The sequence below is a fragment of the Apis florea genome, unplaced genomic scaffold (genome assembly GCF_048593485.1).
Source record: "Apis florea isolate Af1SG1 unplaced genomic scaffold, ASM4859348v1 contig_2495_pilon, whole genome shotgun sequence".
Classification (NCBI taxonomy): Eukaryota; Metazoa; Arthropoda; class Insecta; order Hymenoptera; family Apidae; genus Apis; species Apis florea.
Genome location: NW_028256595.1, coordinates 333,028 through 349,005, shown reverse-complemented (window position 1 = coordinate 349,005; position 15,978 = coordinate 333,028). Strand labels below are relative to the sequence as shown.

The window sequence follows — 15,978 nt, the reverse complement described above, 5'->3', positions numbered from 1 at the left end:
TGGTATTACACTCGTATTACACTAAACGAAATTAAAAATGTAGTATCGCAATACTATCGATGGATTTATTATAAATACAATTCGTTCGGCTCTCAGACGAACCGGATGCTCCTGGAAAACCACAGATCACGGATTGGGACAGAGATCACGTCGACTTGCAATGGCCAGCTCCGAGCAGCGATGGTGGCTCTCCAATAACGGAATACATCGTTCAGAAGAAGGAGAAAGGTAGTCCGTACTGGGTGAACGCGATTCACGTACCTCCAAATCAGACGAACACGACTGTTCCCGATTTGACCGAAGGACAAGAATACGAATTCCGCGTGATTGCCGTAAACGCTGCTGGACAATCAGAACCCTCAGAGCCAAGCGATCTCGTCACTGCCAAACCACGTTACCGTGAGTAATATAATTTTACTTAATTCGTTGTTAGCGAGTCATGTTTCATCCAACCGTGCGATCTAATATTTCAGTGGCTCCAAAGATCAAGACACCTTTGCAAGATATTCGAGTCAAGGCTGGCCTTATCTTCCACGTGGATATCGACTTTATCGGTGAACCAACTCCGGAAGTCACTTGGACCGTTGGTAGCAAAGAATTGGAAAGTGACAAGAGAACGACCGTTACCTCGATAGGTTATCACACCATCGTCCACACCGTCAACGCCCAGAGATCCGATTCTGGACTGTATCACTTGTTATTGAAGAACAGCAGCGGAATAGACGAAGGTAGCTTCCAGGTGATCGTTCTCGATAGACCAGGTCCGCCGGAAGGTCCTCTACAATACGAAGAGATCACCAGTCAATCGGTCACTTTGTCCTGGAAACCACCTAAAGATAATGGCGGTAGCGAGATCACGTGAGTAAATACTTACGTAAGACGTAAATTGGTTATGAGAATGAGAAACGAAAAATAACATCGTTTGTTTGTACAGTGGATATATAATAGAGAAACGTGATTTGACCCATGGTGGTGGTTGGGTTCCGGCAATAACGCACGTCAATCCTAAATATACCCACGCCACGGTACCGAGATTGCTCGAAGGTACGACTTACGAGTTCAGAATAAGCGCGGAAAATCTTCAGGGACGCTCGGATCCGCTCACTACTGACCACTCGATCGTCGCCAAGAACCAATTCGGTAAACTTTTTTACCATTTATCACGCGTAGTCGGGATTAAGAATCTTATATTATCATCGTTCATATATTATTTCATTATCAGTCGCACCTGGACAACCTGGCAAACCGGAATGCGTGGACGCGGACAAGGATCACATAAAGATCAAATGGACGGCGCCGATCAGCAACGGTGGATCGAAGATCATTGGCTACGACGTAGAGCGACGCGATCGTGCGACTGGTCGATGGTTGAAATTGACCAAGGAACCGGCCAAATATGCCGAATATTACGACGACCATGTGACCGAGGGCCATCAATACGAGTACCGAGTGACCGCGATAAATGCAGCTGGCTCGGGCAAACCTAGCGACACATCTGCCGTATTCATCGCGAAACCGATGAAAGAAAAACCGAAATTGAATCTGGACGCGTTAATTGGACGCAAGATCAAAGTCCGTGCCGGAGAACCTATTAACGTTAACATTCCATTGTCCGGTGCGCCAACTCCCACTATCGTATGGACGAAAGACGGAAAGCCTCTCTTCGAAACTCTCAGAATATCGGTGAGTTTGCGATTACCGATAATTTCAATTGTTTCAGCGATTAGTTTTAACTGTTTTTTTTTTTTTTTTCGAATAACCTTCCAGACCGAAACCAAGAGCGATCGCACCAACTTGTTGGTTGAAAAATCCGTCCGGGAAGATGGCGGTATTTACACGATTACAGCAACGAACGAGCATGGAAAAGATTCCGCTGATATCGAGGTGATCGTGGTCGACAGACCGGGACCACCTCAAGGTCCGCTTCAATACACCGGCACCACGCAAGAATCCGTTTCGTTGTCCTGGAACCGACCTGTGGACGACGGTGGATCCGACATTACCAATTACATCGTCGAGGTATCCGACTATGGAACCGACAACTGGCGGCAAACGCCCGGATATTGTCCAAGAACGAGCTACACCGCCAAAGGTCTTACCGAAGGCAAGAAATACGTGTTCAGGGTGCGAGCCGAAAACATGTACGGTGTGTCGGAACCATTGGAAGGCAAACCGGTCATCGCCAAGAGCCCATACGATCCACCGGATGCTCCCAGCCAACCCGAAATTCTTGGATACACGCCCAATAGTTGCAGTCTTTTCTGGAATCCACCGCTCAATACCGGTGGCAAACCCATCACAGGTTTGATATTCCTTTTGTTTCGTAGAAATGCGTGCTTCAATGAATCAAACGTTGATATACCGATTCATCATCTAACCTCTATGCACACGCAGGATATTACGTGGAAAGACGGGAACGGGGTGGCGAATGGCTCAAAGTCAACAACTATCCTACTCCGAATACAACGTTCACGGTACAAGATCTTCACGAAGGATCTAAATACGAATTCCGTGTTATCGCTGTCAACGAAGCCGGACCTGGTAAACCCAGTAAACCAACAGAGCCTATTACCGCTGGACATCAGCGTCGTAAGTATAACATAGACACGTTACATTACAACATATATATATATATATATAACTTTCTCAAAGAAATCGTGGGAAGAAAACTTATCGATCATCGCGTTTCAGTTCGTCCCGATGCTCCCGAACCACCGAAACCTGACAGAATCACGAAAGATTCGGTGACGTTGAGCTGGCGGCCGCCACGCAGCGACGGTGGCGCCAAGATTAGAGGTTATATCATTCAGATGAAGCAGAGAGCCCAGGAGGAATGGGATGACGTTAACGGCGCCTTGATACCGACCAACGTGTACACGGTGCCAAAACTAACCGAGGGAGAAGAATATCTGTTCAGAGTGATCGCCGTCAACGATGTGGGCAACAGCGATCCCAGTCGGCCGAGCAATCCGATCGTTATCGAGGAACAACCCAACAAACCTGTCATGGATCTCGGAGGAGTTCGCGACATTACCGTCCGTGCTGGCGAAGATTTCTCCATTCACGTGCCTTACATTGGTTTCCCCAAACCCACCGCTACCTGGTACGCCAACGACGTTATCAAAGATGAGACCGAACCACGCGTGCATCAACAATTGGGCGACGATTATGCTAGGTACACTTATCGATCACAATTGTTACAAATTGATCTGTCGCAATTACGCAACCAATTCTCTTCTTCGCAGTCTCGTGGTGAAAAATGCGAAACGTTCGGACGGTGGACAGTACCGTCTTCAGTTACGCAATTCCTCGGGCTTCGACACCGCCACTGTGAACGTCAAGGTTCTGGATCGGCCAAATCCGCCCGAGAACCTTCACGCCGACGAATTTGGCGGAGATGCTCTTACGCTATTCTGGAACCCGCCGAAAGACAATGGCGGGGCTGACATCACGAACTACGTCGTCGAGAAACGAGAACCGAAGGGCTCGTGGTCCAAGGTTCGCGCGTTACGATCTTGAAAACTCGTCCTCGTTTCGCGATATCTTTCGCTCATTCTCTTTCTGTTCCTACGACAGGTGAGCAGCTACGTGACGACACCGTTCTTCCGAGTAAGAAATCTAACTGTCGGAAGCATGTACGAATTCCGAGTAATGGCCGAAAATCAATATGGCACCTCGGATCCTGTAACCACGATGGATCCGATCAAGGCCAGGCATCCGTTCGATCCGCCTGGACCACCTGGAACACCGAAGGGCGTTGAAACGACGGAGGACAGCATCACGATTACCTGGACGAAGCCTCGTCACGACGGAGGTTCTCCTATCCTTGGATACGTCATCGAGAAGCGTTTGTTGAGCGAGGATAAATGGATGAAGGCCACTCCATCCCTCGTTCACGAAACTAATTACAGGTAATACTCGTTCGATCGATCGAACACCTTATCGATCCTGTATTGTTATCGATTAATCGTTTCAATTTTTGTAGGGTCACTGGTCTCATAGAGAATCATGACTACGAATTCCGCGTCGCAGCCGAAAACGCAGCCGGACGCGGACCGTGGAGTTCCAACTCGGATGTTATCAGAGCCAGTGCACCACCGTGTAAGTATATTTCATTTCGGTTTGATCGAAATATTCTATGTATGTCATGCCGCGTTGTTGTTACGAATTTTTTTTCCAGTCCCACCGAGAATCACGTCTGATCTCAGTATTCGCGACATGACGGTCATCGCCGGAGAACCATTCACGATTACCGTGCCCTACACGGCGAATCCAAAACCAAGGCCGAGCTGGTCCATCAACGGAGAAGAAGTGCTCACCAGCGATAGAATCAAATTCGACACAACTGACATCGCGTCGCAATTCATCAACAAAAAAGCAAAGAGATCCGATACGGGAACATACACGATCTATCTCACGAACACCGTCGGCACGGATTCCGCTTCGTGCAGAGTTCTCGTCGTCGGTGAGTATTCGTGCGAAACCATTCTTCCATTTCTTTTTAATACCATTATCAAGAAAGATCTAATTTTTTTGTTCCACTATTATGTATATACTCTTCTCGTAGATAAACCGTCTCCCCCACAAGGACCGCTTGACATTTCCGATATTACTCCCGAAACGTGTACATTGTCTTGGAAAGCACCGTTCGACGATGGTGGTTCGCCTGTTACGAATTACATCGTAGAAAAATTAGATCCGGCTGGCGTGAGTACACCTCTCTTCCTTCCTTCCTTCCTTACCTCTATTTTTCTTCTAAACGATGACTAGACTTTATGAAACGATTTCAGTACTGGGTGAAATTGAGCAGTTTCGTGAGAAACACTCATTACGATGTGATCGGTCTCGAGCCGAATCGCCAGTACAACTTCCGAGTTCGCGCGGAGAATCAGTATGGTATATCGGAACCGTTGCAAGCAGATGAGCCGATCACCGCCAAATTCCCGTTCACCGTCCCCGATCCTCCTGGACAGCCACGCGTCATCGACTGGGACACCTCGAACGCCACCCTGGTATGGACTCGGCCGATATCCGACGGTGGATCCCGTGTCCAGGTAAAAGATACACAGAGCATACAGAGCATTCCCAGTTAAATCTCGAAACTAATAAATCGGCCGTTTTCCTTCCCTTCAGGGTTACAAGATCGAGTTCCGCGACCCTGCCGACGACGCTCAATGGCGAGTGGCGAACGATTATTTGGTCAAGGACACGACTTACATTTGTTACAATCTATTGAGCGGACACGAGTACGAGTTTAGAATACGCGCGAAGAACGCGGCCGGTTTCAGCAAACCTAGTCCACCTTCGCCACCGTTCAAGTTGAAGAGCAAGTTCAACGTGCCCTCGCCACCTGGCACGCCACAAGTGGTCAAAGTTGGCAAGAACTACGTCGACCTGAAGTGGGAAGCACCGATCTCCGACGGAGGCAGCCGCATCACCGGGTACGTGATCGAGAAGCGCGAAGTCGGAAGCGCGATCTGGGCCAAGTGCAACGAGTACAACGTGACCGACACCGAGTACACCGTTCTCCATCTGATCGAACGCGGTGATTACGAATTCCGAATCTTCGCGGTGAACGCCGCTGGAAGATCGGAACCGAGCTCGTGCACAACACCGGTCAAGATCTGCGAGGTGGAGGGTGGCGAGAAACCGGAATTCGTCAGAACTCTACCGATCAGTACCAACGTACCTCTCGGCAAAACCTCGGTGCTCGAATGCGAGGCAACCGGGAAACCGTTGCCCACCGCAAGGTTTGTCGAAATTCCTTTTCAAACGATTTTTAATTTTACGATGATCCATCTCTATCTTACGAATTTTAGGTGGTTGAAGAACGGCAGGGAGATCACGATCGGCGGCCGTTTCCGTGCAGAAGCGTTCGATGGAATTTACAGGCTGGTGATATCCGACGTCTCGGACTCGGATACCGGCGATTACAGCTGCCAAATTTCGAATCCGCTCGGTCTGGCCACGACCACGTGTCGATTGAAGATCGGCTCTCCGCCCCGTATCGAGCGTATGCCCGACGTGTTGTATCTGGCCGAGAACGACAACACGAAGATCAAGATTTATTACAGCGGCGATCAACCGATGGACGTTACGTTGAAGAAAGATGGGCGAAAGGTGGTGGAGACGAGCCACATCAAGTATACCGTGTTCGACGAGTACTTGATCATCTTCATCAAAGATATTGAGAAGGACGACGCTGGCGTGTACGACGTTTCTATAACGAACGACAGCGGTAGCGTGAGCGGTTCGTTCAACGTGTACATCACGGGATTACCAGGGCCGCCGAGCGAACCTCTCGAGGTGACCGACATTGACAAACACACCTGCACCGTGTCCTGGCGTCCACCCAAGTTCGACGGTGGTGTACGCGTCACTCACTATGTGGTGGAACGTCGGGACGTCAGCCACACCCATTGGATCATCGTTTCCTCCTTCTGCAAGGATTGTAGTTTCATGGTACAGGGTCTGACCGAGGGACAAGAGTATCTGTTCCGAGTGATGGCGGTGAACGACAACGGTATGGGACCTCCTCTCGAGGGAACCAATCCTATCAAAGCGAAGGCGCCTTTCGATCCTCCTGGTCCTCCTGGTACGCCGAAAGTGACCGAGGTTGGCGGAGATTTCGTGAACCTTTCGTGGGAGAAGCCGGAATCGGACGGTGGATCGAAGATTCAAGGATACTGGATCGACAAACGCGAAGTAGGTAGCCAGGCATGGGTACGCGTCAACGTGATCATCTGCTTGCCCACCCAGATCAACATCACGAATCTGATCGAAGGAAGGCAATACGAGTTCCGCGTGTTCGCCCAGAACGCTGCCGGCCTCGGGCCGGAATCGAAAGCCTCGACCTCGGTCAAGATAGCCGATCCGCAAGCGGCCAAAGCACCGGAAGTGATTCAACCGTTGCACAAGGTGAGCTGCGTGCAGAACCACAACGCTCAATTCCAGTGCAAGATCATCGGTATTCCGAAACCGACGATCACGTGGTTCAAGGGTGCCCGGGAGATCGTGAGCGGATCCCGATACAACATATATTCGGAGGGCGACGTGCACAACTTGATCATTCATGACGTATTCGGGGAGGACGCGGACGAGTACTTCTGCCGCGCCGTGAACAAATGCGGCGTGAAATCGACCAAGGGTGAACTTTTGATCAAGACACCGCCGAAACTGAACGTGCCCCCACGATTCCGCGACACCGCCTTCTTCGACAAAGGGGTCAATGTGGTGATAAAGATCCCGTTCACCGGTTATCCGAAACCGAAGATAACCTGGGTCAGGGAGGGAGAGCTGATCGAATCCGGAGGACATTACACGGTGGAGGTGAAGGAAAGGCACGCGGTGCTCACAATTATAGATGGAAATCGTATCGATTCCGGCCCTTACCGCATCACGGCGGAGAACGACTTGGGCCAAGATAGCGCGATCATTAAGATACAGATCAGCGATAGACCCGATCCACCGAGATTCCCTCAAGTGGACAACGTAGGCCACGACTCGTTGGCTCTGACCTGGAAACCGCCCGTTTGGGACGGAGGTAGCAACATCACCAACTATCTGGTCGAGAAGAGAGAACATCCGATGACCAGCTGGATCAGAGTCGGCAACACCAGATTCTGTTCCATGGCGGTTACCGGGCTCAGCCCGGGACACCAATACGACTTCCGAGTTTGCGCCGAAAATATTTACGGAAGATCGGATCCGAGCGAGGTGACGCCATTGATCACGACCAAGGGCACCGTCAAGAGAGAGTTTAAACAAAAGGAGTACAAAGTGGACGAGACCGGCAAAAAGATTCGTGGACGAAGCGATGAGAAACCGCGAGATTACGATCAATTCGTATTCGACGTTTACAGTAAATATGTGCCGCAGCCTGTCGAGATCAAACACATCTCTGTCTACGATAGATACGATATTCTCGAGGAGATCGGAACTGGCGCGTTCGGTGTTGTCCATCGTTGCCGAGAGAGATCGACCGGAAATATATTCGCGGCCAAGTTTATTCCCGTGTCCCATGCGATGGAGAAGGAACTTATTAGGAAGGAAATTGATATAATGAATCAACTCCATCATCCGAAATTGATCAATCTTCACGATGCCTTCGAAGACGATGACGAGATGGTTCTGATCTTCGAATTGTAAATATCATTTTTTATTTTAAAGCGTCGTTACCTTTCTCTTCCTTTTTCTCGCTCATTTCTTTTATCTCACCGTTCGTTTTTTCAGCTTATCCGGTGGTGAACTTTTCGAGAGAATCACGGCAGAAGGTTACACCATGTCCGAGGCCGAAGTTATCAACTACATGAGACAGATTTGCGAAGGCGTGAAACATATGCACGAAAAGAACATCATACATTTAGGTGAAAGAAAAATATCCTCGTTACCCCGCATTTTTACGTTTACGTAAGTAAGAAAGTGACTCTGATGTTAAATTCCCTTTTGCAGATATCAAACCTGAGAATATCATGTGCCAAACGCGCAACAGTACCAACGTGAAATTGATCGATTTTGGTTTGGCCACGAAACTCGATCCCAACGAGGTGGTGAAAATTAGCACTGGCACGGCAGAATTTGCCGCACCAGAAATCGTCGAACGCGAACCGGTCGGTTTCTACACGGATATGTGGGCTTGCGGTGTTTTGGCCTATGTCCTGTAAGCGAATGATACCTGAGACGATCATTTTCGCGCGTTCCTTTCACTTCGATTCGTTTTAAATTAAAAAACGAATTTTACAGGTTGAGCGGACTTTCGCCGTTTGCCGGAGACAACGATATCGAGACGTTGAAGAACGTCAAGGCCTGCGATTGGGACTTTGACGAAGAAGCGTTCCGCGATGTGTCCGAAGAAGGCAAAGACTTCATTAGACGATTACTTATCAAGAATAAAGAGTATGTTACATTGTTAAAATGTACAATCTCTATATAGATGTTGCATATTTAGTAATGTATTTTCGCATTTAGAAAGCGTATGACTGCCCACGAATGTCTCCTTCATCCATGGTTGACGGGCGATCACAGCAATCGTACGACACCGATTGCAAGCAGTCGGTATCTAAACTTTAGAGACAGGCTACGAGCCAAGTATGAGAACTGGGATAAATATGTTCTTCCTATTGGCCGATTAGCCGAATATTCTTCACTCAGAAAATTGTTGATCGACAAATACAAGATCTACGATTCCTGCTTCGGTAAGAACAATCGTCGAAAGAGAACAATTTCTTCGTAATTTTCTTTGATCTTGAAATAAAATCACTTTTTTGTCATCAATGTTACATAGATCGACGACAAGCGGCACCTAGATTCGTTATCAAACCAACAAGTGCGTTCGCATATGAAGGACAAAGCGTCAAATTCACGTGTCGCGTGATCGCGATCGCCTCTCCGACTCTTACATGGTTCCACAACAATCAAGAACTCCGCCAATCCGTGAAATTCATGAAACGATATCACGGTGATGATTATACGTTCATTATTAACAGGGTGAAACTAGAGGACAGAGGAGAATACGTGATCAGAGCGGAGAATCATTATGGCTATAGAGAGGAAGTCGTTTTCCTGAATGTGCAACGTAAGCATTTGAAAAGCCTTGTTCGTTGTCGTACAAGTGATAGATCGAAAATTATTTTTCTTGATTATTTTTATAGCTCTACCTAAAGAGATTCCAAAGTATAGGCCAGAACTTCATCCAGTTCGAAGAAGAGAGCCACTTGGTTACAACGTTTGGTTAGAAACTATTGAATCGGCACCCAACTTTACTTTCCTTCTTCGACCACGTGTTATTCAAGTCAGGCAAACGTGCAAACTTCTTTGCTGTCTCAGTGGTAATCCACCACCAACAGTCAAGTGGTACAAAGATAGAGAAGAACTGTCGAAATATCATTATCCGATGACGCACGCGGACGGTGTTGTCACGATGGAAATAATTGACTGTAAACCGGAAGATAGCGGTAAATATCGTTGCGTCGCGACCAACATTCATGGAAAGGATGAAACTAGCTGCGTAGTCATTGTTGAAGGTAATTCAGAAGAGATTCAATTTTTCATAAGCGTTGTATCAAATATGTATAATATATATTGTTATTTTATTTTTCTTTCTCTTTTTTCCTTTTACTTTTATACACTTATTACAATAAAATATTCATTTGTAAAAAATTTTTTCGCAGGCACTGGAGAAACTGAGGAGCAAGTTAAATTAGCGCACGATCTCCTACATTCCGGAGGTAAAAAGTGTAATCCTTGTTATTTTTAATTTTTCTTATATTCAATTCAATTTAAAATTAATCTTGTTAATTTCTTTGTCTGATGATAATCCATTTGTAATTATCAAAAAAAGGAAAAAGAAATTTATATTTTTTCATCTTAGATCGAAAATTCATCGAGCAACCGTTGAAACCGGCACCACCACCGATCGTGACGGTACATAAAGCTGGTGGATATAGTGGATACAGTTCTACAACCACTCAGGGTTACAACTACAGTAGTTCTTCCGCTAAGAACACTTCCACGAGTTCTTATAAAGTAAGTTTAAAGAAAAAAAAGTATTATTGTATTATTCCTTAAAAAAAAGGCAAGAAAGATAAATATTTGATGCATATAATTTTTTTAGGCTACAGAGTCCAGTACAGAAAAACGAAGTGTCAAGAAGTATGGACTTGATAGTACCGGCAGTCCATCTCGTTCTAGAAGTACGACGAAAGAATTAATCTGTAAGTAAAATATCTTATATTTTTCGAAATAATTATATCGAATAAACAATCTGATAATTTGTTTGTTTGTTTTTTTTTTTTTTTTTTTTTTTAAGATCCTCCGGATGAATCTATGAGAGCACCAAAATTCACAAAGAAATTGAACGATCTCACTATCAATGATGGCGAACAATTAGAACTTAGCGTAAATGTTGACGGTGATCCAGAACCACAAGTAACTTGGTCCAAGAATGGCAAGGCAAGTATATGATATATTGAAATCGAAATGTAATTTAAAATTAATAAGCATTTTCCATTAGACGCTGAGTTCGTCAGGAATCATGAGCTTAAAATATAAAGGCGGTGTCGCGACTCTCGTTATTAACGAAGTATTCCCCGAAGATGAGGGCGAATATGCTTGTCAAGCAAGCAATAGCATTGGTACCGTAACTACCTCGTGCAAATTAACGGTAAAACGTAAGTAAAAAATCATTCTGCTAATATGTAAGATAATAAGAGAAGAATATTTGTATAAATGTGTGCATTTTAGCTATGACGAGTGGATCTTCAAAGAAAAAGACCGATGACAAACCTCCCAAGATCGTAGACCATGTGAGCAGTATGTTCGTAAAGGATGGTGAACCTGTAACTTTGAGTTGTAGAATAATCGGTGCAAAAAAATTCGACGTAGTCTGGTTGCATAACAATAAGGAAATCAAACCTAGCAAAGACTTCCAGTACAGCAACGAAGCTAATATTTATAAATTGAACATTGCCGAAATCTTCCCCGAAGACTCTGGTACTTATACCTGTGAGGCATTCAATGATGCAGGAGAAAGCTTCTCATCGTGCACATTAAATGTTCTTGGTATGTTATTTGATCATTAATCGAATGGTTTATTTTACTTGTTTATATTACTAATAAAACAAATGTCTTCTTATTTTGCAATTTTGTTTATAGTTCCAAACGAGGAACCGAAAAGTCCAGTCTTCGCGACATTCCCACAATCTGCAACGGTAAGCGAAGGCGAATCAGTTACATTCGTATGCAAGACTGAAACCGCGCCTTTGAAAGGTAAGTAAAAAAATTTTTTTCTATTGTAAAAATTTAGTGTACAAGACGTTGATAATTTTTTTTTTTTTTTTATAAGTAAATATTAAATATTATTATATTTGTAATGTTACAGTAACGTGGTTGAAAGATGGAAAAGCGCTCCCAGAATCTAGCAGCAGATACTTGTTCAGTTCAGATGGTGACAAATCGTTTGAGTTGCGTATTAAATCATGTACAGCTAGTGATGTGGGTCAGTATATTGCTCGTGCGATTGGTAAAAAGGGTGAGACCAATGCTGCTTTCGCCCTGAATGTTACCAGTGCTAATGAATAATGAAATCGTTGATTTCACACATGACAAGTCACGATGCAATAAGGTTTGACGAAAATTTCTATTTCTCCTTTTTATATCCATATCATTTCTTATATAAAGTAGCATATCGATATTAGTTTCAACATTTATTTCTTTTAATACATTTTCTTTCAGTTTCTAAAATATTATCAGGAGGGCAATAATAAGAAAAAAAATGTAAAAATGAATTGTATAAATGTGCAACTTGAAAATAATTGCGGTTATAAGCAACATAATGCTCGTGTATAAAAGAAAAATTGGAAAATTACTGTATTCATGCTATTCTATATGTAAATTATCATGGAACGCTATATTTACTTTTTGTGTGCTTATCATATCGCAAAACAAAAAAAAACAAATGATATTATATGATGAAAAACGAATCCAAAGCGTTAAGAAATACGGATAGCACGCGCAATCTATACGCTAATACGAGCTTTGCTGTATACACGAATTAGCATATTTTAAATACACAATCGTACATAAACGGCAGTATAATATACAAAATTTTCGTTATAATCAAATAGCAAGATAACCAGCATCCTCGTACATTGTGGAAAACAACAACACTTTATCTTGCTAGATGATTATACGATAGAATTTAACACTGTCGAGATGTACGTCCTTATTCCATGTAATCGTACGCACTGTCGTGTTATACATGTTTGAAGACTGCTTCCGTTACAAAATTTCAGATAAATAAAAAATAATTCAAATATAAAACTTGATTTGATTTTTTTTATTTTCCTTTTATCATTAGTATACTATAATTTCATAAAATTATAATTGAACATCATATTCAAGTACAAAAAATTCTTATTAAACAGTGTCGTATAAAGTATGGGGATCTATGATATTAAAACAGTTCATCATGGGAGAAATAGAATCTTCGAGGCCCATTTTTATCTCTGTGTGCAAAAATTGATTATTGTCTTCAGAAACATTTAATATCATTATACCAGTTAGATCAATCTCTACGTATCTTAACTCGCACCAACGATCTTTGTATATGACAAAACTTAATAAAGTATGATCAACGCGTCCTTTTAAACATTCTTCTTTTTTACAAATAGAATTTCTTCTCGTAATATCGATTCTTAGAAGAATCGCCACATCTAAATTATTATTTTACGAAAATTTTGTTAAAAGTTTTCATAAAAATAGACAAGTATTACAAGTTTATATTTAAATATATTTTTCCATATTTACCGATCAAAAATAACGTTGAATCATATGTAAGAAGTGCATTTACTCTTTGCAAATTAGGATTATTGTACAAACCCTTAACGATACGCCAATAATTATTTTCAGGATAATAAATATAGAGTGTTGATTTTAAAAAAAATAATCTTCCATTTAAAACACAATGAGGAGGAACCTCTGTAAAACATTCAGGGACATATGCGCCTTCTTTCCATTCACCTGAAATTGTTTGTGCATTATAATCAAAATTTTTATAAATATTTCTTTCAATTCGATTTTTAACCTGTGTGAATATCAAGAATATCAACTGAACGTAACTTCACCCTATGCTTTCCCACACCACCTACTATAATCAATTTGTTGCTTATAAATACAGCAATCATATGTCTCCTTGGATTTGGCAATTCTGCTTGATAATACCATTTTTTAGATAAAAGGCAATAACGTGAAATAATTTCGTTAAATTGTCCACCTTCTAAACCTACTTCTCCACCAATTGTATATACACTGAAACCTAAAGCAATATTTCTGATGATTATAAATTTTTTTCTTTAATAATCTGTAGGACTCATTAGTAAACATTAAACACACCTCTACTAATAACTTGCATTCCATTTATCCATTTCTCTGGATATTGAATACTTTTTAATTGTATGGATTTACATAAAATATTATTGTCCCAAATATACAAATTTGCAATTTTGTTATCATTGTTATCATCTCTCTCACAAACAACTGTACCCTTTATAAACTTGTATTCCCTTTCTTCTTTAATATCTATGGTATCAGATATCTGTAGTTAAAATATTTCAAATTTTATATATTATAAAAGTTACATATATATCTAAGTAAATATGAAAAAATATTATTTACCGTGTGATGTTTCATCCATTTGTTTCGTACAAAATACAAATAATTTTTACTAGATCTCACATTAATATTTCGTATTAACTGACTAATATTATCTGTAGTTAATTCAATAAGCATAGATAAAGGAAGCTCCTTGAAACGGTCTAAACAAACAGACAGACAAATGTCTCGTAATGGTTTTATGTTCAACTCTTGTGCTAATAACCATATATCAATTACTTTCTCTGGTAATAACCAACATAAAACTATAATTTCTATAATATCATTTATTAATTCATCAACGATAAATAATACACTCAACTGTAATAAATTCAATAATTCTATAAAATTATTTTGTAAAAACTTTGTCATAGACACTTTTATGGAATGATAATAAATATCTACACGTTGCTCATTATGGATCCATTCGACAAAATTCTAAAAATATAAAAATTACATAATTACCATAATAATATAAAAAAATTTTTCTACTTATCTAATATAAATATCTAATATAAATCATAAAAATAACCTGTAAAGTATATAAAGCAATGTCATAATTAATAACATGTTCCTTGTTATGAGAATCATTAAAATTATGAGAGAAAAGAGATGCAAAATAGCAACTCTTACTTGCAAGTTTTTCTTTGTTCACTTCTAAACGATTTTCTTTAAGAATCAAAGTCAAATATTCCTCCATGACTAATCATTCTTTGTCAATTATAACTATAACTGTAAGTCACTCCAAATTCAAAATTCAAATGCAAAAAAAGACAATGATAACAAAATACAAAATAAATCATATATTCAATATATTTTTTGTCTGATGTCTCTATCTAAATCTTATTATCACTTTAATATCATTCTCAGTATTACCGATTCGGCTTAGAGTTACAAAACATTGAAATCATTATTATTTAATTATTTAATAGCTGGAATTAAAATTAAATTTCAATATAAAGTATAAATAAGAACAGAATAAATATTCTATTACAGAATATTTTATAAACGTATGTGAAATACATTTTACATGTAATTATTATTTATATAAACAATTTATATAAATATTTGAAAAAATATTAAAAAAAAAAATTTTTTTTTACGAAGTTATCATTCTAAAAAAAATATATCATAAAGTTAAAAATGTAATATTTATATTTTTTATATTAAAGATTAAAACACATTGTCATTGCCCAAAAAACAACTAAAAAACAAAATAGTGGGAGAAGGATAAAAATAGGTTAAATGATTCCTTAATTTTTAATCAATTTCTATTCTTTTTTCGCTATTTTTTTTTTTATACTTGTTCTACTTTTTTTCCGTTCTAGAAAGTCATATATAGGTTTATTAATACTTAACTACCTACAGTAATTAAAGAATCTATAAATTCATCTAATATACATATATTTATGAAAATACGTTTAAGAAATTATTTTTAAAATTTGCGCAATCGCAGAGTTTCTTTCGAAATTAGATTTCTGTTGTATTTCATTTGTAGTATATACAATATAGTATTTCATTTGTAGTATATATGTAATATATATGATGGAATTGAAAATAAATCTTTCAAGATATCGTAGAACAGGAAGGACATATTATATATGTCCTAATTTAAAATATAACGTAATAATGTAATAATAAATAAACAGATATTGAAACTCATTTCAATAATACTTATTTTATATATATATATATGTATACTATTTTATGAAATATTTTAACATAAAAGAAACTCCATTTAATATTTGTAATATTTGAAATTAATTTATTTATAATAATTAAACAAAATTGAAAGAATTAGTAAATTATTATAAGATATATAATACAATA

General features: G+C 40.5%; 2 protein-coding genes across 52 annotated transcripts in view; one reads left to right on the top strand and one right to left on the bottom strand.

Annotated features, from left to right (window-relative positions):
• bent (projectin protein bent) overlaps nucleotides 1-12,819 on the top strand; it is a 69,400-nt gene extending 56,581 nt beyond the window's left edge. For all 50 annotated transcript variants that reach the window (XM_086906874.1, XM_086906916.1, XM_086906915.1 and 47 more), the window contains 30 exons: nucleotides 97-399; nucleotides 474-858; nucleotides 935-1,140; nucleotides 1,223-1,683; nucleotides 1,768-2,302; nucleotides 2,395-2,589; nucleotides 2,692-3,175; nucleotides 3,246-3,498; nucleotides 3,577-3,911; nucleotides 3,986-4,101; nucleotides 4,181-4,465; nucleotides 4,568-4,707; nucleotides 4,791-5,054; nucleotides 5,134-5,750; nucleotides 5,820-8,144; nucleotides 8,233-8,366; nucleotides 8,452-8,659; nucleotides 8,743-8,895; nucleotides 8,968-9,194; nucleotides 9,284-9,574; nucleotides 9,651-10,022; nucleotides 10,170-10,226; nucleotides 10,370-10,524; nucleotides 10,613-10,712; nucleotides 10,808-10,950; nucleotides 11,012-11,168; nucleotides 11,242-11,559; nucleotides 11,653-11,766; nucleotides 11,879-12,121; nucleotides 12,232-12,819. In XM_086906874.1, the coding sequence (XP_086763000.1) occupies nucleotides 97-399; nucleotides 474-858; nucleotides 935-1,140; nucleotides 1,223-1,683; nucleotides 1,768-2,302; nucleotides 2,395-2,589; nucleotides 2,692-3,175; nucleotides 3,246-3,498; nucleotides 3,577-3,911; nucleotides 3,986-4,101; nucleotides 4,181-4,465; nucleotides 4,568-4,707; nucleotides 4,791-5,054; nucleotides 5,134-5,750; nucleotides 5,820-8,144; nucleotides 8,233-8,366; nucleotides 8,452-8,659; nucleotides 8,743-8,895; nucleotides 8,968-9,194; nucleotides 9,284-9,574; nucleotides 9,651-10,022; nucleotides 10,170-10,226; nucleotides 10,370-10,524; nucleotides 10,613-10,712; nucleotides 10,808-10,950; nucleotides 11,012-11,168; nucleotides 11,242-11,559; nucleotides 11,653-11,766; nucleotides 11,879-12,078 (9,533 nt within the window). In that variant the 3' untranslated portion in view covers nucleotides 12,079-12,121; nucleotides 12,232-12,819. The remainder of the gene's footprint in view (nucleotides 1-96; nucleotides 400-473; nucleotides 859-934; nucleotides 1,141-1,222; nucleotides 1,684-1,767; nucleotides 2,303-2,394; nucleotides 2,590-2,691; nucleotides 3,176-3,245; nucleotides 3,499-3,576; nucleotides 3,912-3,985; nucleotides 4,102-4,180; nucleotides 4,466-4,567; nucleotides 4,708-4,790; nucleotides 5,055-5,133; nucleotides 5,751-5,819; nucleotides 8,145-8,232; nucleotides 8,367-8,451; nucleotides 8,660-8,742; nucleotides 8,896-8,967; nucleotides 9,195-9,283; nucleotides 9,575-9,650; nucleotides 10,023-10,169; nucleotides 10,227-10,369; nucleotides 10,525-10,612; nucleotides 10,713-10,807; nucleotides 10,951-11,011; nucleotides 11,169-11,241; nucleotides 11,560-11,652; nucleotides 11,767-11,878; nucleotides 12,122-12,231) is intronic.
• A 1-nt stretch (nucleotide 12,820) lies between these two features.
• On the bottom strand, nucleotides 12,821-15,974 carry LOC100871747 (uncharacterized). 2 transcript variants are annotated; one of them, XM_086906924.1, is made up of 6 exons: nucleotides 14,681-15,974; nucleotides 14,173-14,586; nucleotides 13,891-14,092; nucleotides 13,583-13,813; nucleotides 13,306-13,518; nucleotides 12,821-13,211 (listed from the first exon to the last, which is right to left on the bottom strand). In XM_086906924.1, exons 1-6 carry the CDS (start codon nucleotides 14,846-14,848, stop codon nucleotides 12,916-12,918), a joined length of 1,524 nt encoding a protein of 507 aa, XP_086763050.1. In that variant the 5' UTR covers nucleotides 14,849-15,974; the 3' UTR covers nucleotides 12,821-12,915. The 2 variants fall into 2 exon arrangements, with proteins under 2 accessions (XP_086763050.1, XP_086763051.1); XM_086906925.1 differs by having other exon boundaries at nucleotides 14,782-15,391.
• Between the last annotated feature and the right edge of the window lie 4 nt (nucleotides 15,975-15,978).

What these genes read in the sequence shown, in the direction of transcription:
- LOC100871747 (XM_086906924.1), bottom strand. Translation starts at nt 14,848, where the DNA reads ATGGAGGAATATTTGACTTTGATTCTTAAAGAAAATCGTTTAGAAGTG. An exon ending in TTGCTTTATATACTTTACAG is followed by an intron (nt 14,587 to 14,680) that starts GTTATTTTTATG and finishes TTATATTTTTAG; the next exon opens with AATTTTGTCGAATGGATCCA. An exon ending in TATTCTTGATATTCACACAG is followed by an intron (nt 13,519 to 13,582) that starts GTTAAAAATCGA and finishes AAACAATTTCAG; the next exon opens with GTGAATGGAAAGAAGGCGCA.